The following is a 26,938-nucleotide window of genomic DNA, read 5'->3' on the forward strand; positions in this document are numbered from 1 at the left end:
GAACATTTTGAACATTTTGAACATTTTGAACATTTTGAACATTTTGAACATTTTGAACATTTTGAACATTTTGAACATTTTGAACATTTTGAACATTTTGAACATTTTGAACATTTTGAACATTTTGAACATTTTGAACATTTTGAACATTTTGAACATTTTGAACATTTTGAACATTTTGAACATTTTGAACATTTTGAACATTTTGAACATTTTGAACATTTTGAACATTTTGAACATTTTGAACATTTTGAACATTTTGAACATTTTGAACACTTTGAACACTTTGAACATTTTGAACATTTTGAACATTTTGAACATTATGAACATTTTGAACATTTTGAACATTTTGAACATTTTGAACATTTTGAACATTTTGAACATTTTGAACATTTTGAACATTTTCATCATTTTCAACATTTTCAACATTTTCAACATTTTCAACATTTTCAACATTTTGAACATTTTAACATTTTGAACATTTTGAACATTTTGAACATTTTGAACATTTTGAACATTTTGAACATTTTGAACATTTTGAACATTTTGAACATTTTGAACATTTTGAACATTTTGAACATTTTGAACATTTTGAACATTTTGAACATTTTGAACATTTTGAACATTTTGAACATTTTGAACATTTTGAACATTTTCAACATTTTGAACATTTTCATCATTTTCAACATTTTCAACATTTTCAACATTTTCAACATTTTCAACATTTTGAACATTTTAACATTTTGAACATTTTGAACATTTTGAACATTTTGAACATTTTGAACATTTTGAACATTTTAACATTTTGAACATTTTGAACATTTTGAACATTTTGAACATTTTGAACATTTTGAACATTTTGAACATTTTGAACATTTTGAACATTTTGAACATTTTGAACATTTTGAACATTTTGAACATTTTGAACATTTTGAACATTTTGAACATTTTGAACATTTTGAACATTTTGAACATTTTGAACATTTTGAACATTTTGAACATTTTCAACATTTTGAACATTTTCATCATTTTCAACATTTTCAACATTTTCAACATTTTCAACATTTTCAACATTTTGAACATTTTAACATTTTGAACATTTTGAACATTTTGAACATTTTGAACATTTTGAACATTTTGAACATTTTGAACATTTTGAACATTTTGAACATTTTGAACATTTTGAACATTTTGAACATTTTGAACATTTTGAACATTATGAACATTTTGAACATTTTGAACATTTTGAACATTTTGAACATTTTGAACATTTTGAACATTTTCAACATTTTGAACATTTTCATCATTTTCAACATTTTCAACATTTTCAACATTTTCAACATTTTCAACATTTTGAACATTTTAACATTTTGAACATTTTGAACATTTTGAACATTTTGAACATTTTGAACATTTTGAACATTTTGAACATTTTGAACATTTTGAACATTTTGAACATTTTGAACATTTTGAACATTTTGAACATTTTGAACATTTTGAACATTTTGAACATTTTGAACATTTTGAACATTTTGAACATTTTGAACATTTTGAACATTTTGAACATTTTGAACATTTTGAACATTTTGAACATTTTGAACATTTTGAACATTTTGAACATTTTGAACATTTTGAACATTTTGAACATTTTGAACATTTTGAACATTTTGAACATTTTGAACATTTTGAACATTTTGAACATTTTGAACATTTTGAACATTTGAACATTTTGAACATTTTGAACATTTTGAACATTTTGAACATTTTGAACATTTTGAACATTTTGAACATTTTGAACATTTTGAACATTTTGAACATTTTGAACATTTTGAACATTTTGAACATTTTGAACATTTTGAACATTTTGAACATTTTGAACATTTTGAACATTTTGAACATTTTGAACATTTTGAACATTTTGAACATTTTGAACATTTTGAACATTTTGAACATTTTGAACATTTTGAACATTTTGAACATTTTGAACATTTTGAACATTTTGAACATTTTGAACATTTTGAACATTTTGAACATTTTGAACATTTTGAACATTTTGAACATTTTGAACATTTTGAACATTTTGAACATTTTGAACATTTTGAACATTTTGAACATTTTGAACATTTTGAACATTTTGAACATTTTGAACATTTTGAACATTTTGAAAATTTTGAACATTTTGAACATTTTGAACATTTTGAACATTTTGAACATTTTGAACATTTTGAACATTTTGAACATTTTGAACATTTTGAACATTTTGAACATTTTGAACATTTTGAACATTTTGAACATTTTGAACATTTTGAACATTTTGAACATTTTGAACATTTTGAACATTTTGAACATTTTGAACATTTTGAACATTTTGAACATTTTGAACATTTTGAACATTTTGAACATTGTGAACATTTTGAACATTTTGAACATTTTGAACATTTTGAACATTTTGAACATTTTGAACATTTTGAACATTTTGAACATTTTGAACATTCTGAACATTTTGAACATTTTGAACATTTTGAACATTTTGACCATTTTGAACTTTTTCAACCTTTTCAACATTTTCAACATTTTAAACATTTTCAACCTTTTCAACCTTTTCAACCTCTTATTATCTTTTTAATTATTGTTATCATTTTAGTTATTGTTATCATTTTAGTTAGTTTTATAAAGTTATCGTTTTCAATTTTTCAACATTTTCAACCTTTCAACATTTTGAACATTTTGAACTTTTTCAACATTTTCAACTTTTTCAACTTTTTAACTTTCAACCTTTTCAACCTTTTCAACCTTTTCAACCTTTTCTACCTTTTCAACTTTTTTAATTTTAAAAATTTCAAGTTCCAATTTCTAAATTTTTCGAATTTTCAAGGGTTTGAACTTTTCTTGTTATCTTTGGCCCTGATCCCCAGACTGCACCCGTCTGCCGAGCACCAATTCCCAGCTTTCCCAGCATATCCATCCAACCGAGAAAAGCTTATTCCGCAGCGAATAATACGGAAAGTCATTGTGACTAATGAAACTGCGATAACATCCGGCACTGTCAGCTCTGTTGCACTTCTTGCCTTCCAGAACCGACTCCAAACCAGCAGTTTCTCGAGACTTTCAGCTGAGGGAATATTTGTTTGAAAAATTGTCTTAAAAAAACGAACGATGCAGAAGCTTCCAATGAAAAGCTCCCCAAAGTTCACCCTCCCAGAGAAGCGAACTGCCAGCGAAACGGCAAATGGAAAAGTAATTAAAGATTGATAAAATGATAAATTGTGCAAATAGAGGCAACTCCCTCGTCCTCGAAGGAGCCAAGACTCCGCGCTAGGACACTGTCGTCTGGCTATGATATGTAATCATCGAATCGAGAAGAGCTCCTTGGCCACGATCAACGCGCGAGAGAAAGAGAGAAACCGAGTAATAAGATTAACAGTCAGAAATGGCACATTTCTTCGCTAGGACCGAGATTGACCCTCCGGGAAGAGGATTGTGGCTTTTTGGATGACGACGACGACGCGGCATGCAAATTGGGGCTGGCGAAACGAAATTTTTCTGGTGAGAAGTGGATTCGGAATGGTATTTGCGCTTTTTTGGGGATGAGGCTTCTTTTTTTGTGATTTCAATTTCAACCTAATTTTAGCTTTGCAAATTCGTGGACTGTGGTTTGCTGATTTCGCTGCGGGTAGTTTGGAGATAAATCATCTTCCAACTGCAAAATCAGATGGCAGAAAAGTCGGTTCTAATTTTTTTCCATTTTTCTTTAAATTAAATTAATTCTCAGTTTTACACAAGTACACAAATTAGGGGTACATTTTTAAATTACCAATTAAGATTTTTTGTTTTGTTTTTCAGGGTTCGCAGCAACCAATGAAGATATTTTCTTCTTATTGCAAAATTGTCCAATTTTGCAAAAATGTGATTGTACTTTTTAAGGAGGTCAAGGGAAAATCTCCACGGTTCTCAAGTAAGTTTCGCTTGTAGTTGGTCGGTTTTTGTGGAGGTAAAAATTCTAGGATACGCTCCAAGCAAGCGTTGCAATCATTGCACAGTGGTCCAGATCGCATTATATGTTTTGATATCTTCAGGAGATATGTTGCAAATGGAAAGGGGCAACTTTTGGTTTTGTTGAAAATTAGAGTGGTTCACGATAAGGGTGATTATAAAAATCTAACTTTTCAGGACTATTTTTGGGAATTTTATTGATTTCTGGGAAGTTGTTTGATCGAAGACACCAAAGTTTTATCTCGCAATTATACGCCTTCTACGACCAAATTTACAAAAAAGCACCTGAGCAAACCTTCAAAAATCAATTCAGGTTTAAAAAAAAGTTTTAGAGAAAAGTTATGTTCGAGGCACTTTTTGAGCTCTAGAAAGAAAACATTAATAGTCAATTTGGACTTAATGGTCATAAGTTACAGCCATTTAAAGGTCAAAACGATGTAAATCTAAGGGTTATTTTCATTAAACTCGAGATATCTTGATTTGAAAATGCTTAATTTTCAAGGGAAAAGTATATAGGACCACCCTAGCGAAATTCGAAAAATTGTCCAGCTCTATGTTTTTCCATGTAATTATGCCCGCTGAATCTGAATCTGCCCCCAGAATTGAGCCAAAGTGTCAAAATATCGATTTTTGGTCATATTTTGGGTTTCTATGTTAATTTTACATATATACTATAGTAACCTAAAATATGACCAAATATCGATATTTTAATACGTTGGCTCAATTCTAAGGGCAGATTCAGATTCAGCGGGCAAAATTACATGGAAAAAACATATAACTGAACAATAGTGTGTTCCAAAAAAAAGGCGATGAGGCGGAAACCTTCGGGCTCACCTGGATTTCGATAGATTTTTGCCTAAGGAACAATGTTTTCATACAACGAAAAATTCCCAAAAATCTTTTAGAGCTTGTGATTTGCAATTTAATGAAAAAGGGTCGTCATCATAAAAAATATCAAATTTTATTCAAATACCTTGAAAAATGCCTTCAAAATTCCCCGTATTTCACTTTCAATTATAGTCAGGAGTTCAACCAATAATGTTTTGAATTCATATTCGTTATTTTTCGTTATTTTTTTTGGCAACATGTCAAAGTTGGAAAAATGAGTTTTGTTGTCTAAAATTTTCAAGAATTTCTTTCAAAAATCCACCTTAATTTTTTTTTTGGCACCAAAACCAAAACCATTATCTTGATGGTTACAATTTTCTGAACAATTTTGCTTGTAAGCAATTATTTTTTGTCACTTCAGTTATTTTTCTACATTAAAAATGGCAATTTTTTTAAATTCCCTATGAAAACTCAATGTTATCACTAACGGCACTGTTTCAGCTACTGCAAGCATTTATATGTTTCCAAACCGTTTGCATTGTTTTATAACAAAGATTTACAATTTTCAATTATTTGACTAAGAGACGTATTTGCCATTACAAAGAAATGCATTTTACATCAACCGACTTTAGTAGAACAAAATCACATTTTTTTCAAGATTTTGATGAAAACTGCAAAAGCTTCTTAGTATGAATTTGATATATTAAATTTCAATGTTTGATTATTAAATTTCAATGTTAAAATTCTGAATTTAATTAGACAAAGAATGGACTTTTAAGCTTTTTCTCGTGGATTTTAAAGAAAAATACGAATATGATCCAAAATTTCAAAATATACATGTGAAAATCCATGCAAATCGGATAATCTCAACAAGGCTCAACTCTTTATGATATTTAATATAACTTCTTTATATATTTTTGCATCTAAAAAAATTAATTATATTTTTGATCGATAAGTATTCAATTTTTAGACCAATTAGATAAATTTTTTGCGTGACTTTTTGTATTTCTCCTGAAACGTCTCCAAAGTGATGAAAAGGAAAATTTATGGGTAGCAAACTTTTGAAGTTGATTTCATGCACTTTGTGATTTTTTGTTTATTCTTTAAATAAGGTTAACAATTTCCTAAAAAAATAAAACAAAATATTTTTGTTTAGAAAAAAACGTTCAAGTTTGATAAAGTAACATTCCTTGATAGTAATTAGACCGATTATAATTTTATTCATTTGGATAGATGGGACTTTATTTTAAAAAAATCGTTTGAATGCATCAATATTTCGCAAAACTAAATATTGATGCATTAAAACGGTCATATGACCGACCATGACATCATTTTTAGTAAAATTGTTTAAAAAATTAGATAGAAATGAGGAGCTCAAATTCGAAAAGAGAGGAAGGATGTTAGACAACTTCTGTTTTTTGCATTTATTTGTAGAAATTGGGTTACAATTTTGCACTTTTGTTTGAAAATACAGAACTATCTTTTGTCTTGTAATTAAATTGAAAGATTGTTTTGATAGATTTTCAATCGACCAATTTGTAATACCAATCGATTTGTAATACATACACATTTTGAATGAAAGCCATTCAGCCTTGTCTCAATATTTTGGAAAAATTTAAAGTGCTCGTGTTTCTGGAAACCCCAAAGTTCATGCTTCCCCTCGAGTTCAGACTGCGCAGAAATTTTGTTGAACGGTTTAATTTACAAACTATTAAACAATTGGAAAAATATCATTCAACGAAATCGATTAATTTATTAATTTTTTATAATTTGATTTAAAAACAAATTTTATCATTTTCTGCTTTCCAAAAAGAGTTATTTATTTTTCTCAGATTATGCTTCAAATTTAGTTTTTAATCATTTTTCGTAATAGAATGAAAGAAAATCCTTCAAGTGACAAACCGCCTCGACCTTTAATCGCACTGCTTAACCTCAGCTTTCCACCAGATAAGCTACAAGCAGCGGGCGTCGTAAAAATAGCCAACGCATTGCTTCCCTTTCCACCCACTTACTAATGCAATCATTCCCGGAGAGTAATATCAATCATTCGGAGCGTGAATCAAATCAAATGGATCATTAATTCCTTCCTCCGCCATTAATCTGCAACGCTGCTCGCTCGCCCCCAGATTAGCTCTAGAATTGATATCATCACGATTACCTAGCACAATATTAATTATATAGTTGCTCTTTTTGGCCCTCAAATTGGCCCATTTCAGGTCGATAAATCGAAACCGGTTTCAGAGTTTGGCTTACCATTAGCTTCCGGTACAGCAGCTTTATCTCGTCCAGCGGTGGTATCGATTCGATCGTGTAGGTCAGGTTGTACCGGTCGAGATAGTTGCTGTAGGCCGGGGATAGGAAGTTTGCTGGGCCGGGCCGGCCCGACACCTCGATGTACTTTTTCGTCCGGCCGAGGGCGTTGTCTGCCACGCAACTGGAATTAGAAGAGGAAGGTTTGGATTTGAGTTTTCTTTTATCAATTAGAAACCTGTTTTATTTTAAAGTACAAACAAAAATTCTGAGCAACAATAAATCTTCAACTTCAACCAAAGAAAACTTCGACAATTACGTGCCGAAATGCTTGAGATGATCCCCTTGTCATCCTCCCCCCTTAAAAGAAAAGCCTCTCGATGACAATTGTCTTGTACCACACTTTTCCAAGAGCTCCCAAAGTGGCAAAATTTGAAATCCATCAGAAACGGGCTCGGCAAAAACTTTTTCAATAATTGTATCCATTCACACGGGAAACTCAAAAGCAGATTCTGCACCCCAACCAGTGGATGGGCAAATGAGTTTCGAAGGAAAAACAATTTCTAAACGATCGATTTGGCCTGCCTTTTCAGGAAAACTTTCTCGTTCTCGAAAATGTCCTCCGTTCTTCGCTTTCAGGAATAATTGACTGACGGTTTCCATACAGCAATTTTCAGCAGGCATGCTGAATCATTTCCATGCTGGCAGGCAAATTTCGAGTTTTCCCTGGGACTGGTAAGATAAACTTCTTAAAACAGGCACCGGCGGCGACGGTGGCAGCAAATGTCCTTCCTCGCTGTTCAAACAGCCCACCGGTACGATTTGCGTCCCACACTTTGGTTGGGATTTGCTTAGGGTGGTGCAAAGCTTCAATTTTTTTGAATTACATGCTCCAAACCCAAGATTTTCAATAGCTTATCAATTATTAAAAATTACAAAACCCAAACACTTAAAAACTTATTCTTTAAAAAACAAGAATTTTTAACTAGCAACTCAGTCAAATATATATTTTTAACGAAAATAAAATTTATGTTTTTTCAGAGCTGCTTTGAACCTTCAAATTAAATAAAAATCAGTGACGATTTAATAAATATTTTGTTTATGAACTAATCATGTTCAAAATATCTAAAAAAAAATCTACGAAAGTTTTAAATTGTTTGATGGGTGCATTCAAATTAAGAAAATGTTTTTCTAATAAGATCAAGAGAAAACTACTATTTTTTTAGAGCAAAGAAAAAACACGCGTTTGTGACGAGTTAAGATAACTTTTTTTTCATCACATCTGCCGATTCAAATGAAATTAAAATTGAAAACTGATAATTAGAAATTGGAAATCGGAAATTGGAAATTGGAAATTGGAAATTGAAAATTTGAAATTGGAAATTGGAAATTGGAAATTGGAAATTGGAAATTGGAAATTGGAAATTGTAAATTGTAAATTGTAAATTGTAAATTGTAAATTGTAAATTGTAAATTGTAAATTGGAAATTGGAAATTGGAAATTGGAAATTGGAAATTGTAAATTGTAAATTGGAAATTCGAAATTGGAAATTGGAAATTGGAAATTGGTAATTGGAAATTGGAAATTGGAAATTGATAATTGGAAATTGTAAATTGTAAATTGTAAATTGGAAATTGGAAATTGGAAATTGGAAATTGGAAATTGGAAATTGGAAAATGGAAATTGGAAAATGGAAATTGGAAATTGGAAATTTGAAATTGGAAATTGGAAAATGGAAATTGGAAATTGGAAATTGGAAATTGGAAATTGGAAATAAGAAATTGGAAATTGAAAATTGGAAGTGTAGGGGTTTTTCTCTTTAATTAACCCTTAAATTAAAGAAGGGAATAGTAAATTGTGAATTCGTCGCTTGTGTGCTATCTTATGACACGTCCTATCTTTTTACAGCAGACGTGTCACAAGATAGCACACAAGCACATTGTGAATTGTGAAATGTGAATTATGAATTGTGAATTTTGAATTGTGAATTGAGAATTGTTAATTGTGAATTGTGAATTTTGAATTGTGAATTGAGAATTGTTAATTGTGAATTGTGAATTATGAATTGTGAATTGTGAATTGTGAATTGTGAATTGTGAATTGTGAATTGTGAATTGTGAATTGTGAATTGTGAATTGTGAATTGTGAATTGTGAATTGTGAATTGTGAATTGTGAATTGTGAATTGTGAATTGTGAACTGTGAATTGTGAATTGTGAATTGTGAATTGTGAATTGTGAATTGTGAATTGTGAATTGTGAATTGTGAATTGTGAATTGTGAATTGTGAATTGTGAATTGTGAATTGTGAATTGTGAATTGTGAATTGTGAACAGTGAATGGTTAATGTGTTGATATGATCTTGTAAAAAATGTCGATTTGAAAACCTTAATATTCTGTTCTTATTTTCTGTTAAAATTCAAATCTAGATTAATTAGGAAAATTGATTTGTTATAGTTTAAGGGTTTTGAATAGCTTTGTTTGTTAATTTCTTGGAAAACTTAAAAAAACTATTAGACCAATAAATAAACCGAATTGCACCACTCTAAACCGACATTTATCTTCTCATCAACCGGGGTGGCGATGCCGGCGGTGACGGTGATGGTGGCTCATCAAGTCACTCGCACTCATTATCATCGTCATTCGAGCAGTTCTGGCAGTGCCACCGTCATCGTCATGATCTTACACCATTCCCCCCTCACCTACATCTGAAACTCTTCCCAGAAAATCGGCGCTGAAAGCTTCATCTTCATCATTAAAAACTTTTCCAGAGCGAGAGGAGGCACACAACTTCACCTTCACTTTCCATTCGTTTCTCCGCATCCTCCTCTGTTGGAGCGGGGCAAAAGTTGGTTGGTGAAATCTGAACCGCAAGGAAAATTAGTGTTGGCTTTTCTTGAAATTGCTCCCATTGCTGTTGCGATTCTCGGAGGGACGTGGGGAGCCAAGTGCCCAGTGTGCCATTTCTGGACAACCCGGACAACCCGGGAGTGGTACATTGAAACGGCCACCGACAGTGATACGTAGAATTTATGGTGAGTTTGACCCGGGAAGGGACTTTTGGGAATTGACGGTGGAGAATTTCTCGGTGTGTGGGTTTTGGATTGAAAATTCAATTTCACAATTAGGAAATGTACTAATGAAGCTCTCTTTTGAGTTCGTAGAGATGTTTTGGTCGAGCTGAGGTCTGAGCTAGAACGTCGGTGTAGAAAAATCAATTCATTGCATAAAATAATTGACTTGCCATTTTACTAAAATAGTTTTCATGTATCGATACACGTTTTAGCCGAGTTTCTACGAATGTTCTTTTTTTTCTAAACAAACATAATAATTCACTTACTCATTCACTCACTCACTCACTCACACACTCACTTTGCTTACAAACAAACAATGGTCACTAGATTTATTCGATGTTCAGGCTTCAAATATCTTTCTTTTCAATTTTCTTTTGTTTCATTTGACAGAATAAAAAATATAAAATTTGTATTAAATTCATTTGTAAACTGCATCAAAGTGAATGATAATTTACATCATTAATAAAACATCACTTCAGTGCACTCATTCCGTATTCAAATTTCCTCTTAATTCTCCCAAATCGCCCCTGAAGCGGCTATCCAAAAGGAGCAGGCAATTCCCAAAACTGCATCCAATTTACATCGCGTAGACACGCCCCCACACTTCAACTCCTACCATGCCCTGGGGGGTTCAGTTTAGGCTTCGGCTTATCCGCAAATTGAGAATTCATATCGACGTTAATGATACTTATTACACTTGAATGGTGCTGTAAATTCTGTCCGTTTCACGCCCCCAACTTCCTCTCAGCTTGTATGTGTGCCCTCTCACCCGTTAACCCTCAACGCCCAGAGTGGGAAGAACCAAACAGCCGACCGACAACCGAGCCGCGATTTGAATGGCACGATGATTTATGAGCAGAAAAAGTTGAATTGAAATTTACATGATTACGCTAAGTACTATCATAAAAAGCTCCTTCTCCACTGGTTGGTCCGTCGTTTGTTGGTGAAAGGAACAAGTCGATGAAGAAAAAACACGAAAAGAAGAAAAGCGACCGAACCATCACGATAATGCCTCTTCCAATAGGCTCAAGACTTCACGTTCCGTTCACCGGCTCATGGAAAGCTCTCGCTTCGGGAAAAAGCTTCGACGGCTAACGGCCGGGGCCAAACTATAAGAAGATAATAAATCCTTATTCCGGAGTGTGATTTATTGTGGGGAAAATTGAAACTTGCAAAAAAGGACGAGTATAAAAGAGGAAAAAGAGTGGGGTGGGGAAGGGATTGAAGGTGTTGCAGCTCTATCGGAAAAAGAGGCAGCTTTGTCGGAGATTAGTGACTTCGGTTGGGTGGAAATAGTTTTTCTCCTTGGGGTGAATCGGAAGGGTGAAGGGTGAAGGTTTTAATCGGATGAGTTGAGGTCTATTATGATTGGACTTTTCCGCACGGAAGGTGGTCTTCAGTTCGGAAAGAAGACTTACGGCTGAGTGAACTTTTAACAATATCTTGAATAGTTTATTTAAAAGTTGATCCTTGGGTGAGATTGGCACATTCAAGCTGATGGAAAACTAATCTCTATCTCTACTTTCTGCTGTATACCAGGAAACTTTTTTTTTTGTATAGAATATTGAGTTGAGAAGTTCTCTCCGTTTTTGCAAATCGACCTTTTTTTTATTTTTTGTATTTGTATGAAACTTTGTCCTTATATTCCCTATGTCAAAAGAAGTCACTTTGCATCATTATTTTTGTCCATACAAGTCTCCATAGTGGTCATTCAAAATTAGAGTAAGATTTTTTCGGTTGCAGTTGCTTTTGGGACCCTAAACAACTCTCCACAATTTGGGAGCGATTGGTTGCCTCCAAACTTAGCGCATTGCATTTCAATTTAGTATGGGAGTTTGTGAAAAAAATCCTCCTTTTTCATTTTGATTTGTTTAATTTTCACTTCCCACTAAATTTTTCAAACTAACATAATATCGTTAAAATTGGGAAAATTCTTTCAAACTTTCCCGAAGAAAGTATGGTGCTATCTTGCTTTTGTAAAACGATACAGCGGTTAAAAACTGGTATAAAACACAATTTTCGAGCAAAGACACGTTTTAGACCAGTTTTAGGGACGGTGTATTTTTTGACAGGAGTAAGATAGCACCGTACTTTTATCAGGAAATTTTAAAGAAATTTTAACGCTACTGTGTTGGTTTAAAAATTCAATTGAAAATAACGTATACAAAAATCATATTACAAAAAAAATATGTTTTCCATACAAAATTAAAATCAAATGCACAACCGGTTTCAAAAATTGTTTTTCCTATTTGATTTGTTCATTTTTTTAATTTTTCAACGACGAACCAGTCTAGAAATTATATATCTTAAGAATCGATTCAGTGTCTCAGGCATTTCTAGAATTTGCTGATCGCTTCAATAGAAATATAGTAAATTTTTAAAATCAAGCTCATTTTTGAAAAGGTCTGCAAATATATAACATTTCTCATTAGACAAATTTCCAAAAGTTTCATTTTTTAACTTTTGAAATCGAATCAATAGTTTTCGTCAGTTGAAGAATTATAGGCTTATTTGGTCTTCTTTTCACAATTTCTATAAAAAAAAAATCACGGCTCAAAAAAAATTACTAGCATTGACATTTTTAATGAAAAAACTTGGGAAATCAATTGTAAATCTTAACAGAATACATTGCATAATGGGTATTCATGTATTTTTAATCAAATAAAGACTTTTTGATAACATTACAAAAAGTCGTTAAAAAATATGTTCAATAATTTATTGAGATTTTTAAATTTTTTTATGATTTAATAATGTAAAAAGTATTTTTTGAAACTGTATGTCTACAATTTTTTGAAATCAGGTATGACGTGTGATATTTAATTATTAATTTATTTATTTTTTGCACCGATTTAAAGATTTATTAGGCTTTTGAATATTTTTTTTTTCAATTTTATTTACCACATTTTCAATATTTTTCAAAATTTACATTTTTTCAATTATTTATATCTTTAAAATAAATAAATATGTCGTTTTTCATAGAAGGTAACGATTGCAAAAATAAAAAGAGCTACTCGTAGAGCTTCACTGACAAAATATTTACACCCTAAAATCTTTTTTTTTAATTCGAATTTGCACACAAAATTTGTCTTATTTTAAGATATCTTTAAGATGACAAAAAATTTTTTTTTTGAGCAGTGGCATTTATTTGGCAATCATGTTGATTTTCGAAAAAATCATAATTTTTGAATAAAAACGAAAAAAAATCGCACTTTTATTTTATTTGAAAAAAAAACCATTTGAAAACGAAACAATCTCTACAAAAATTTCGATATTTTGCACATCTTTTTAGAAATGTTCATTCAAAATTGTTTTTTTTTGTGGATAACGTGATTTTTATTAACCTGTTACCTATTATAGTAAATTTTGTGGCACTTTATCAAAGTTCATTTTTTCCAATTATTTATATCTATATTTATTACCAGATTTTTGCATAAAGGATGTCCTGTTGAGTCCCATTAAACATACAAAAAAATCGAAAAATTAAAAAACACGAATGTTGATAAATCAACTTTAAGTAAAAATAAATAAATTAAGAAATATGATTTTTTTTATAGAGAGAAAACTATTGCAAAAATATGAAGAACTTCCATTGCAACTTTAAAAAACAATGTTTAAACTCAAAAAACATTTTTTTTTCAATTCGACTTTTCACACACAAAAAAGTGGACTGCGTCTTTTCAGGAAAATCTTTTTTTTGAATATTCATTCATTAGGCAGTGTTCCCATTATTAAAAACGAAAAAAATAATCAGACTATGTTTTTCAAACTTAATTTGAAACAAAAGTACTTTACAATAATTTTGACATTTTGGACATTTTTTTTAACAATATTCACTAATTTTTTTGTGTGGTTAACGTGATTTTTTAATCTGTTTACTTTTATAGCAAATTTTTTGGCACTTTATCAAAAAATCTGTAAAGTACTTTTCGATTGTACATTCTTTTTTAATCAAAAAAATAGGTAAACAAAATAAGTTTGAAATTTCGATTAAAAAACTTTTTTTTTTCAAAAAGTCATAACTCGGCGGAAATTTATTTCTGGCTTAACTTCGCTATGGCTCAAAATTTCTGGGGTTTACAAAAAAAAACAAAATATGGATTTTAAAAAATGAGTTTTTGTGGAAAAAATGTTATTCATAGAATCGTTATTTTAATTCTGTGTGCTAATTTTTCTCAATAGTCCTTATCAATATCTACAACTTTGTGGAAGATACCAAATTGGTCAGAAAATTCAGTTCATATAATAGCAGTATTTTACAAGTGCTGAGTTTTATTTTTTTGTTAATACATTTTTTTTTAGACATCACACCGTCTTTTCAGACTGAATTTACTAACTAACGGGACAAACACAGAGGAGATGGGCGGGAATCGAACCCGGGCCACTTAGCCCACATGAGGGATCGGCAGCCGAAGCCGCTAACCACCGCGCCACGGGGTCCTCAAATTTTATCGATACTTTCTGAACTACAGATATTTGAAACACAATAACCAAGCCAGATTAGTATTTTTTATTTCGATTCTTTTTACTAGCAATTGGTTCATAATTGATCATACGCCACATTCGTTTGCATAATAAACATATTCATCCAACCCTTAAACTTATCTGACCTCTTGTTGGATGAAACATGCTCTGGGGGAAGAAAACTTCATCATGTTTTTTTTTCATTTGACTACATTAATATAATCGCATTTTTCCCCCTTCTTAAGCGAATCATCAACAAAGAGAAAAAAACAAGTTAAGTATTAATTTCTCCGTTTTTCATCATCCTTTTTTTTCTGCAGGAGAAATGCACTATACTCTTCACTTAATGAAAAAGTTGAGCTATCTTGTGACACTTTCCCCCGCGAGGTCGTCCAAAGTCGCCATGTTTTTGCCCTTTCCCTCAAATTTCTCACCACCAGCGAGAATGGTTGATGACAGCAATGAAAATGTTCTTCATTCTAGTGGGGGTAACTCACCTGTAGTTGCCAAAGTCCGACTGCTGGAAGTTGCGAATGTTGAGCGTGTACTTGTCACCCTTGGAGTACATGGACCGGCGGTCGGTGGGATCCAGCAGAAACGAGTTCTGGTACCACAGCATCTGCAACGGAAAATTAAATTCCTGCCTTGAGTTTTAACAAAATTGTCTTCTCAGGTAGAAACGCGCGCGTCTTCGTCATCATCTTCGCACGCATTCCCCAAGACGTCACTAAAACTAATGATTATTTTAATCCGCGCCTAATTTTGGGAAAACTAATGGAATTCACATGCTCTCCCTGCGAAAAAGGCTCAGCAGGGAGTTGAATTTAGCACCCGTGCTGATTCGTGAAATAATTTTCATAATTATTCGCAGCTAGCTGCTAGTGGCAACTTTTGTGTGGGAACATTTTCCCTGGAACGAAGGGGAAATTCCATTTTGCCGCTTTCTCAAGGAAGTGAGCCCAACCGGAAAGCTGCTCAGGAGCGAAGAAGAGAGTGAGGATGGAAAAAAGGACAATGAGCTTTGGGATTTTCGGGGAACCAAGAGAGACTTTTGCAGATGCACAAAAAAGATTAAAGTTTTAATTAATGTATGAGAGATCGGAAAATACTGAGACATGGAGAAGGGAGAGGGTTTTTGGTCGTTTCAAGATTCTTTTTTTCATTTTAATTTAGGTTGAAAAAATAGGTGAATTTGTTTTTTTTTCAAATTTGCAAGAAGTTTATTTTTTCCTGAAATCTCAACGATTTGATTGATTTTATACGAGTTTTGACTGATAAATGATCTCTGTTTAATATTTTTTTTATGAGAGGTTTCGCAACCTTGTTGTAAAAAAATCCAGATTGTTTTTTTCCTTGTAAAGTGCCACAAACAAGTCAGAACTTGTTAACTTGAAACAGGGCTTAAAACTTTGTCCAGAAACTTTCGTAATTACATGATTGAATCAGCTTACAAACTATAAGCCAACAACGTTTTGCGCGACCAAAGGTTACTTTCCAGTAACACAAAAAAAGTTAACACTCAAAAAAGTATCACAAACTGTTCACCTCAGCACCTTTGAGTCCTTTGAGGCCAACACATTTCCACCACCACCCACAAATATCAACTCCCGGCATAACTTGAAGCAAGGGCGACATTAAACGACAAAGTTTCGGCCACCCCCAAAAGTCGGTAATTTTTGTGTTGTTTTACCAGGGCGACTTTTCGCGTCCTCGTCCAACTTGCTCTCGGGTGTTGTTTGTTGACCTGCAGAATTTCACCCACTCAAACCTCAAGGAATGATAGCCCGGGTGCCAAACATAACTTTTCACTTCTTTCGGCCATTAAAAGTGATGCTGTTGAGTAAATTTTGACTCGGAAAACTTCTTGCCTGCTGGCCAAGCCCGAATGGCAAACAAGCATAACTTTTTCGGGTGGGCAAACTATTCAGAAAGGAAACAACTACTGTGAAGTTGTGGAAATTTGGAATTTCGAGCAAACTTTTAGTTGGAAAACGATACAAAAGGCAAAGTTCAAAGTAACTCCACCTCACAGTACCAAAAGCTCAACCATTTTGACGCAACCTAGCGAAAGTGGCGCCACCCTTCCCCCCGTTTTTCAAAGAATCTGCAGGAAAGATGAATATCAACTTGTGCTGGAGGAAAAGCTGTCAAAATACGAGATCGGATGTAAATTTGCGAACCCAATTTATGACTGCCCGGAGAGTAAACGAGATGAAAGAACTTCCCCATCGTCATCCTGGGCGAAAATATGACAAAGTTTTGGGGCCCCCTCAACGAGTGACACTCAGCCAAAATTCGCACAACAAACTTTACGCAAACCCCTCTTAACGAAATAAGGCAGTTCAGCTGGGCGCGAGGAAAACGATGACGATTATTCGCGAAAGAACGTTCAAACTCGTTTGGTGCGCTGCAGATCAAAAAGCGACTTCAAAGTGGTGCGAGTTTTTGGATTTGAGCTCTCGAAAAATGCCACTTGAACAAGTTTTTCGTTGGAACTTACCTCGGAGTTGACATCGCCGTGGACCGTGCACATCAGGTCGATGTCGAAGCCCTCGCTGGCGTGCACCCACGTCTTCTCGACGGTGATGTCCGGGGGTGCTGGAAAAAAGAGAAGGAAAAACAAAATTTGGATTCAAAAAAATCAATTAACTTATAAAATTACACAAAAAAAAACAATGTTTATATTGATAGTCGTATTGAGAGTTGCTAAAAACAAATCCATTGAAAATATAAAAAAATGCTTCAAATCAACCCTCAAACAAATACTCGTGGAAATACAATGTCTCATCCCAGAGGGTCCCGGAGTACCAAACCTTCTTAGCATGGTGCTCCCAACGAAAACAACCAAATCTCGGAGCGTATGGTGGTGTGTCCCCACGCTTCTTCCTCCCCTGTCGATTCAGAATTGTGTTGTTGTTCGAACACTCAGTGCTCAAACTCAACCCAATTACGAGTCATCTCTGCGATACGGCTTTACGCAGTAGGCCTGGCCGCTTTAACGCTTGTGATGTTTCAATGCATTCTAATGCAATGGCGCACTACAAATGTTAATAAATGACAAGAAGAGTGCTAGGCGTCATCTAACCTAAGGTACTCTCCAGGATCCCTTCGAAAGATTGGCTGCGCTAGGGTCTGATTAGATTAGATTAGATTAGAAATCAACCCTCAAACAAATTTTACTTGAAAACAGTTCTTTGAAGACAGTCGGTTCATCTTAGATTTTCAATATTTTTGAAAAGTAAAGATTTTTCAAAAATTGTTATTTCCATACAAAATTTCAAACTGTCAATGACCATTCTTTTCATTGCTTCAAAAGTAGCATTTTTTTTGGAAATTTTACCATTTTTATATAAAAAAAAATATATTTGCTTTCTGAGAATACTTTTTCTGAATTTTTCTTATCGCCATCTGCAATTATGCTGATGACAGTTTTTTAATCAGAAAATATTGTTTATTTTGTATTATATAAAGCCATGTACGGACAAGTTATTGTGGCTTAATGCATTTTTTGGCACGAAAAATCAACAAACATAAAAATAAAAAAAAATCTGAATCAGCCGTTTCGTGAGAAATGCTGAGATATTTTTTATTTTAATCTGAAAAATGAAAACAAAATTTATTGTAAACGAATGTTTTAATTAAATTTTAATTTTAATCTGAGCTTAAGTTCAAGACATCCGAAACGTAAATAAATATTAATGAAAAAATACTAAAATTTTATTAAAACAGGAATCAGTCTAAATCAACTGAAAATACATTGTTTACAAGTTTTGCAATGTGTAGTAAAACTGTGCTTAAAACCAATATCTTTTTCTTATATTCTCAAATAGCCTCTATAATTCGAAATTTCAATAATGCCTAGAACCAGTGATTCGAAATTTTGCAGATGCAGCGTAATCCGTGGAATTTGCTCTTGGTCGTGAAATTCGAAATAATCCATTGCAAATTGGTCTATTAAAACTATGATTTTTTATTTCTTTCAAATACTTCACAAGATTTTTAACTAACATATTTGAAGCAGTGGTAAATAAATGCATGGTTATAAATTAGAACACCTTTTTGAATACGATCAACATTTTTCATATAACTTGAAGAAAATCGGAAAAAATTGGGGTTTAAATATTTTTTAATCAATTTGGTTTAAAATCCAATAAATACATCATTAAAGAAATTTAAATAACTATTTTCCAATTATTTCATCATATATTCTGGAATTATTAATATCAAATCGTCAGCTGTGTGCTATCTTGTGACATAGACCATTTTGATCGAAAATGAGTTAATGCTGACGTTTTGCTATACTTGACAAACACTACAAGATGCTTTAACCCAATTTTGGAAACTCGCTTCCGTTTCCCGGATATCGCAATACATACTTGTGACATAGACCAATTTATCATCAAAATGATCGTGCACACTTGTGACACGTTATACATGTAGTTGGAAAATGTGGAAAAATTTTCTTGTTTTCTACAAATTTATGTTGATACACATTTTTTGAAGGCAATGCAATCTTTTGTTTTTGAAAATATACTGATTAAGTCGGTTAAACTATTGATTTAAGTCTATTTTAGTTTGTATGGAAATTTTGTGCACACTTGTGACACGTAGTACAATTTTACTTTCGAAACACACTTGTGACACGTGCTTTTCAGACTTTTGTTTACATAATATACTGTATCTTTTAACTGGTGTAACCAAATTAGTTGAAACTTGGAACGTTTGTTAAGCGATAGAAAACGAACCGATTGCTTTTAAAACTTTGCCTCTATCATTCATAGTTATAAAATTTTTTATCGTCAAACTTTAAAAATCGATTTTCTCGAATAGTACTAAATGGTCGTTGTCACAAGATAGCACACAACAGACGAAATGTTAAAATACTGCTATAATCGGAGTTTTGCTAACACTTTTTAAAATACTGAAATTTATCTTATGCTGCAAATCATAACAAAAAAAAAAAATACTTCGTTAATTTTATTGATTGTACTGCTGGAGATTCTATGGTTAAGAATGTGCTTTTTTTTGGAGATATTTTTGCAAATTAAATAACTGAAATCTTAATAAAATAGAAACAGCTAAATCGTAAATTAAGCGAATGAAAATCTAAAAAAAAATCAATAATTGAATTATTTTTGTATTTTTTATCTGCTTACTGCTGTAAAATTTCGATGTTTTGCAATTTGCATGCGCGAAATATAATAGTTTTTCGCCGTGAAAATTCACCAGCCCTAAATTAATGCCAGAAACAATACTGAAAAAAAAAATGTTTAAAATGGTCCTCATATTTTATGTTTTTTTTTTTTAATTTCCCTAAGAGCTGGATTTGGAGTTTACAAAAATAATCAATTACCTATTTCAAGTTTTTTGAAACAACGCTTTTATCATTTTTGTGTCACAAAATCAGCATAATAATTACAACAAAAAAAACCAATGTATTTTTATATAAATTCTTTGCAAAATTTTTCTTAACACTGGAACGCCCAACGCATGTACAACTTACACCAGGGGTGCTCAAAGTTTTTTGAATCCGGGCCAAATTTGAAGCTCAAATGAGGTTTCGGGCCAAATTTACAAAATAGGTTATTTAAAAAAAAATGCATTTTCGGAATTGCAAAAAATGTTGTATGGAACTCGGTGCAAAATTAGACTTTTTAAGCACTCGTCGTAAATAATTTTTGAGAGCCAGAATTTCAACTTTTCAATGGAAAAAATGTAAGAAAATTATTTATTTTAGCTGTTTTAGTTTTTTTTCTTTCAAAAAATGTTAGATTCGAAGAAAACAACATTTTAACGAAAAAACGCTTACAGCCTTACAACTTCATCGAAAATTCACTAAAATTCCCAAAAATGCTCACAATGATATTAAACGCAGAGGAATGCATTTTTAATTAATTTCAGCTGATTGTACTTAAAAATTTCATTCGTATTTTAAAGTTTTTGAAAAAAATTGCCTTCAATTACTCGAGCCAAAATTTATTAATGGGGAAGGGAAGAGATAGTCGATAAAACTTTGTAAAATATTTGCAACAGCCTTATTCCTCCGATTTTAACATGGTAGTAAATCAGATTCGTTAGCCAACTTTATGTAGAGAATAATCAGGATAATCAGTTCGAATCCTGAGGGAAGTTTTCTAAGCGCAAAGTGAGGGTCAGTTCAAAAAAAGGGTCATTATGACTTTCAAATTGGAATATGAAAAACTTATATTTTTGTAATTATTTCAGATTTTTACCTAAGTCAAGTTTGAACGTTTTATATTTTTTCGAAAAAATGTTTCTTGAAAGTTTTGACGATATTTACTAGTTTCATTAACATAGAAACGGATTAAGTTGTTTTAATTATTAAGAATTGTTATCAAAATATTTGTGCAGTAAAATGAGGTTCAAAAAATTAATAAATCATAAGTTTTTTTATTATTACAAAATAAAAGAAAGATGAGCATTAAAAAAGTATGAAATCAACCTGAATTTCGTATAAAGTATAAAATCACTTCACAAGTGGTCAACGGGCCATTTCACATGATCATTCAAAAATGGGTCCGCGGGCCACAAAAACTCACCTCGCGGGCCACGTTTGGCCCGCGGGCCATACTTTGGTCACCCCTGACTTACACGGACGCCCAAGCCTCCCAAAAAAGGTGGAACGGTAACTTCAACTCGCTGGTTCTCGGGCATTACTCAACCAATCGGGACGATTGTTGTTTCCAGTGATTTGTAAGAATGTCTAGATGATCCTTAAATTTTGCAGAACTTGATTTGAACTAATCTGTAATTTCTGCGACCGAAAACATCGTTCCACCTTTTTTTAAACGACTGCCTCCGCGGAATTTGTGGCGATTTTTTTTTACCACGTGAATAAAAAAAAGTTGGAACGATGTTTTTGATCGCAAAAATTACAGATTTGATCAAATTAAGTTCTGCAAAGTTCTAGAATCATCTAGACATCCTAACAAATCACTGGAAAGAAGATTCATCTTGATTGGTTGAGTTATGCCCGAGAACCATTGAGTTGAAGTTACCGTTCCAACTTTTTTGGAGCCTTGGGCGTTGGAATGTTAATTTGGTTTTTATAGTCCAAACAGAGATCATAGAAAATGTTTTAAACTTTTTTTATGGAATTTTTTAAAACCTTTTTTTGAAGCAAAGATGATTTTTTTTCAGGTAAATCGTGAAATAACTGAAACTTGAAAACTGTGACCTTTATCTACGAATTTTTAGGATTTTTTTATTGTCAATTTTAATTCATTATAAAAAATAATAGCTTTACACAGTAAAAAAAGTCATGTTAATTTTACTTCTAAGAATGGTGATAGATTGTTGTTGAACAAATGCGTATATTTATAAAAAAAACTGGTGAAGTTGGGAATGGTATAATCTTTTTTTTTTTCATTTCTTTTCAGAATATCAGATATCTGACTGAAAAATTTCCCGTTTTGCGTGAATAAAAACATGTTTCAGGACTTTGAATCGATTTGTGAAATCCATAAGAATATTGAGCTTTTTTTCAAATGATTAAACTAAATTTTACTATAATTTACTAATGAATTAAAGTAATCGGCAGATTTCGGGGACGTTTTTTCCTCATAACAATTTAAATCATGATAAGTTATAGAACTTAATGGTAAGTTACGGTAAAAAGGTAAATAAATCCCACCAAATTTGACACCCTTTGTATTTACTGGTGGTTGAGGTCCAGAATTCTAAAATCTCATTAAATACTATTTTATGTTTTTAAATGTTTTAATTTTCTGGTGGCCAATTTTGACAATGAACACAATAAACTACCTAACCTGTTTATTTCGAACAAAACAATTCCTTGGCAATTTTATGTTACTTTTTAAATTTTGAAAAAAAAACATTGCTCGGCAAATTTTTATTCTTCCCCAAAAAAGTGATCACAATCTCTCACCCAACTTGCTCACGTCGAACTCGTCCGGAAGTAATGGCACAGTAAATTGCACCGACATTTAGAGTTCTTGCTCGTCGTTTTCCCCCCTTACACCACGAGAAACTCCAGCCAACAGGCAAATATTTGCAAATCTCCAAACCACCTGAATTGGAACTGGTGTTTGCCAGATCTTGGCAGTAACGAGTGGGAAAACGGACGGGGACGGAAGTAAGCAAACGAAACTATCGAAGAATTAGTGTCTTTCCGGGTTGACTTTGCATTATCTTGGCCAACTTTGGATTTGCACTAAGAAATGTCATTATTTGCCGTTTTCCCTCCTCTTCCTTGGGTGGTGAGGATTGCGGGTCCCAGATTGGCTGCGCATAATTAGTGTAATGGCTTATCTTTCGGTTAAGAGGAGTTGGGGGAGGGGGAAAACCATAAATTTAAGGAATGTGCACAGCTTTGGTTTTGCGAATGCTACTTTTTCCCTCGAGCAATCGAGTGCAGCCCATCAAGTAAATTATCGATAAGGTAGCTTCCTGAATACGAATGAGCTGGTTGGTTCTGGTGCAGAAAAAATCTGCTACTTTAAATCAACAAACTGTTCCCGTAGGAAGAATTTATTTTCCAAACAAACCCTGGAAACGTTTGATTCGAAGCAGAACTGCAAACTGCGCTGCAACTGTGCTGAATCATGGCGAAATTTGCATTCATCCGAAATATGCATTTATATTGAATCTTGCTCCGGCTCTCCTTTTTCCGACTGTACGTGCTTTTAGTGCTGCCAGCGGAATCATTTACACACGGAAAACACGGAGGGAAAAATGCCTTCCAGCACTAAGTGTTTGGTTGTGCACGCTGCTGCTGTTTTTCCTATCGATTGCGAATTTCCAAAGAAATAAATAACGTTCCATTTGCTGCTCCAGGGTTGTTCCAAACCGCATCGATACGCCGGAACTAGCGGGGGGAGGATATCGGCAAGTGCTCCCCGGAGCTGTGTGTGCGGTTTTTCGGAGGTTCTGGAACTGGAAGTGTGTTTCAATTTGGGGGCGGAAATGTTTACCTTTATTTAAATTTTTATATCCGTTTCTCAGCGCAGCAGCACTCGAGATTCAGCATGAGCCTGCAAAATCCAGTCCAATTTGTACTCGGAATAAATTCACGAACTGGTACCCCATTTGGGAGGGGAGGGGGGAGGCACATGTGTTTCGGGTGCATAAATTCGATAACCACAGCCACGTGAATCCCATTAGCACTACACAAAAACAAACAGGACTCGATTTTGGGCACTGGATTTAACATTCACTCTTTGAGCAAGCTTGGAAATTTGGGCAAATTTTCAACTCGTTTGACCAAACTGCAAAAAAATAGGTTGAAAATGCAAACCTTTACCCTAGTAAGTGCTGAAAGATGTTGCCGATTTCAAAGCTCAGCCAAGCTTGAGTTGTTTGGCTCGGTTTAAATCGACTTTGCTTCCTTCGCCAACCCCCCGAGTTGAAAGGAGATTTTCCGAAAACAAACCCTTTTTCACTTCAATGTGTACCCGGTTGAGTATGTGAGGATATGCTAAAACGGGGTTCAAACGATTTATTCAAAGAGGCTGCCGAAAGCGGGTTTCATTCGTATTCAATTGGTGCTGCAGATGGGAAGACTTGAATGGGAAAGCTGGGATGCAAATTCCGATATAATTTTAGAAATTTTGTTAGAAGAAAAAAGGCGAAAATTTTATGCAAGCACTGTTTTACCTTAAACAAATTTATAAATCAATTGAACTCTGCATAAAAAAAAAACTATATTGTATTAGTGATTTCAATGAATTTGCATGTTCAGATATGTTTTTTGCCTTGCCGATACACTTTGACGTAACTTTAAACGCACCTAAAAAAATAGTTTGATAAATTAGCCGAATATTCAACAATTTACCTGCAGTTGTTAACCTAGCCTTGAGAAGTCAATTCCTTCACGTACTTCATGGCTCACAAGGAGAACCAATTATTTCTAATGCACATCCAATAATATTCCCACGCTAACAAGCTGCAAAGCCACAATCATATTTCCGTTTCCGTTTCCCTGAGCTAGTCAGTTGTAGTTATGGTACACTCCTCCAACCAATCCTGAAAGCTTCAACTTTCCCTTGAATTACGCAAATTTACTTCACTTCTGTCGGTTTCTCTCAATTTTCTCTCAATACCTCCCCCCGCAAAGTGTGGGACGTCTGTAAGCTACGTACGAGTTTATTTCTAGAGTTCAATAAAGATTTATGACAAAGTCAGATACTTACACAGCACCGTCACCTCGATGTCGGCGTGGACGGCCTCGCGGACGCCGTTGTCCGCCGTGCACTGGTAGATTCCGGCGTGGTGCCGATCGACACGTTCCAGCACCATCGTCGTGCTCTCGGACAGATGGGACGAGCCGGCGAACGAGTCCTGCAGTTTGAGTGGGGGAAAAAAAAGTTGAACAGAATGAATATTTACTGTGTGGAAATGGAGCAAGACTAACACACTTCAAGTCGAGGGTGGTTTGAGGAGCTACTAAAATGTTCGTTTAAATACTAACACTCTTTGGTTTATGGGGTTTATGCACTTCTTTCAGATGAAGATTGATTGCTGAAATAAAAGCTCTCATGCAGACCAGGGAGAAAGAGAGCGCTAATCTAATATCTAATCAAATTGACATGGTCAATACCAACAAGTCTTTCCCACTGCCACAAAAATGGTGCATACATTATAATTTAATTAAAATCACCTTCATTACACTTTCCCCCCCCTTCACGAGAGAATATCCCACAAGAGAAAAGCACAACTTCCGCAAACAATAAACTAAACCAAGGTTCTCTACACCCAGGTTGCGAAAATTCCAACCACTTTTCCTTCTGAAGAGAATCTCCAGGGATATTGCCAGCGGAAGCAAACAAACATAAAAAAAACAAGCAAATTTCACTCTATGCGATGACTTTATGAGTTTGCCAGAGTGAATTATGTAAGCAGGATGCGGGACAAAATTCATAAAAAATAAGTTGGCCTCGGCTGTGAGAGAGGAAAAAGTGGTCGAACTAACTTAGTTAGCTTTTAATGAAGCTAGCACGGATGCATCAAAGTGGGATATTTTCAGCTCTCGAATGTCTCCTGGAATGAATGTCTTCATCCACGTCATAAATTCCAATTTTATTATTATTGAATAGTTACGAATGATTTCACAACCGATTACACATTGGAATAAAATGGGATTTTGCTTTGAACGCTGACTGGCAGTAGCAGCAGATCGCAATCCTTGTCTCATACTCCGGCAGGACTCATCTCGTGTGATTTCGAGCATTTTCTTGCGGAGCAGCTGTTCAGTCAGCAGATCTCTCTCTCTTTCCCTATGAAGATGCAACTTGGTTCACGAATGAAGAAGAAGAAAAGACAGTAGTTTCCTTTGATGGCATCAATTCCCACATGTGGAGCGGAAAATATCACCATTCCATTTGTGCCTCTATGTGTTAGTATGTAACAAAAAAGGAACGAAAATGGCAACCAGTCAAGACGCAGCTTTCAGGAATTTCTTCCTCCGGCGGGTGGAAAAAGCGCTCAAAAGGCCAATCAAAGTAGAGAAATCCACATCAGGAGACACTTTTATAAGATTTTGCCTCCTCGCATTCTCGTCAGCTGCTGTCGTCGTAAGGGGGCCATCTTAATAGGGTGAAGCTTTACGAGCTTTATATGCCTTGTCGATGGAACTTGCGAAGCTTGATGGTACGTCCAGATCTCCCCGTCCGGGAATGATATGACTTTATCTTGTTGGCAGAAATAACTTGTTTGCGAAAATTGGTCTTTAGAAATAGAAGACATTTTTATATTTTCTAATTTGAAAGAAACGCTATCCATCGATTCCCTAGATCAAAATAAGTTATTTTTTATTGGTTTCTCCATACAAGTCTCAGTTAAAATTGAAGGCTGTTTATATAAAAGTGCTATGCAAATATTTAGTAATTGTGGTCTTTAGAAAGGATTTTTTGATCGATTTAGTGTCTTCAGAAAAGTTTTAGGTTAAGATCAGGACTACTCGGGAATAATTGGAATCAAAAAATGTTTTGGTAAATTATGATAAAATGCATCGTTTTAAAATTAAGGTCATTTCAGGTTGAAAATTTCAGGAAAAACTATTCACGTGTGATTTTGAAAGCAGTGTCCATCCTCGTCCAGCTTTGAGAAAATATATTTTAAAAGTTGAAAAAACTACTTTTTTACATTAAAAATCACACTTTTTCAAATTACGAAAGTTAGGTTTTCTAAGTGCCACTCATATAGCCTTCTATCTTCAATCGATGATATCTTGGAAATTATTGAATCGATTTTTCAAGTTAAAATGTGAAACTCTTGTGCTGTTTTTTTTCGGACATCACACTACAAATATAATCAGCTTTTAAAAATCAAGTCATTTTAAAAGAGCGAATTAAT

At 33.6% G+C, this 26,938-nt stretch overlaps 1 protein-coding gene across 1 annotated transcript in view; it reads right to left on the reverse strand.

Annotated features, from left to right (window-relative positions):
* The window catches only part of LOC120432556 (limbic system-associated membrane protein), a 185,252-nt gene that overhangs the window by 21,549 nt on the left and 136,765 nt on the right, over positions 1-26,938 (reverse strand). The window contains exons 6-9 of the mRNA XM_039597785.2: positions 24,778-24,925; positions 17,106-17,203; positions 15,103-15,224; positions 7,075-7,255 (exon numbers count right to left, since the gene is read on the reverse strand). Of these exons, the coding sequence (XP_039453719.1) occupies positions 7,075-7,255; positions 15,103-15,224; positions 17,106-17,203; positions 24,778-24,925 (549 nt within the window). The remainder of the gene's footprint in view (positions 1-7,074; positions 7,256-15,102; positions 15,225-17,105; positions 17,204-24,777; positions 24,926-26,938) is intronic.

The sequence above is a fragment of the Culex pipiens genome, chromosome 2, assembly GCF_016801865.2.
Source record: "Culex pipiens pallens isolate TS chromosome 2, TS_CPP_V2, whole genome shotgun sequence".
NCBI lineage: Eukaryota > Metazoa > Arthropoda > Insecta > Diptera > Culicidae > Culex > Culex pipiens.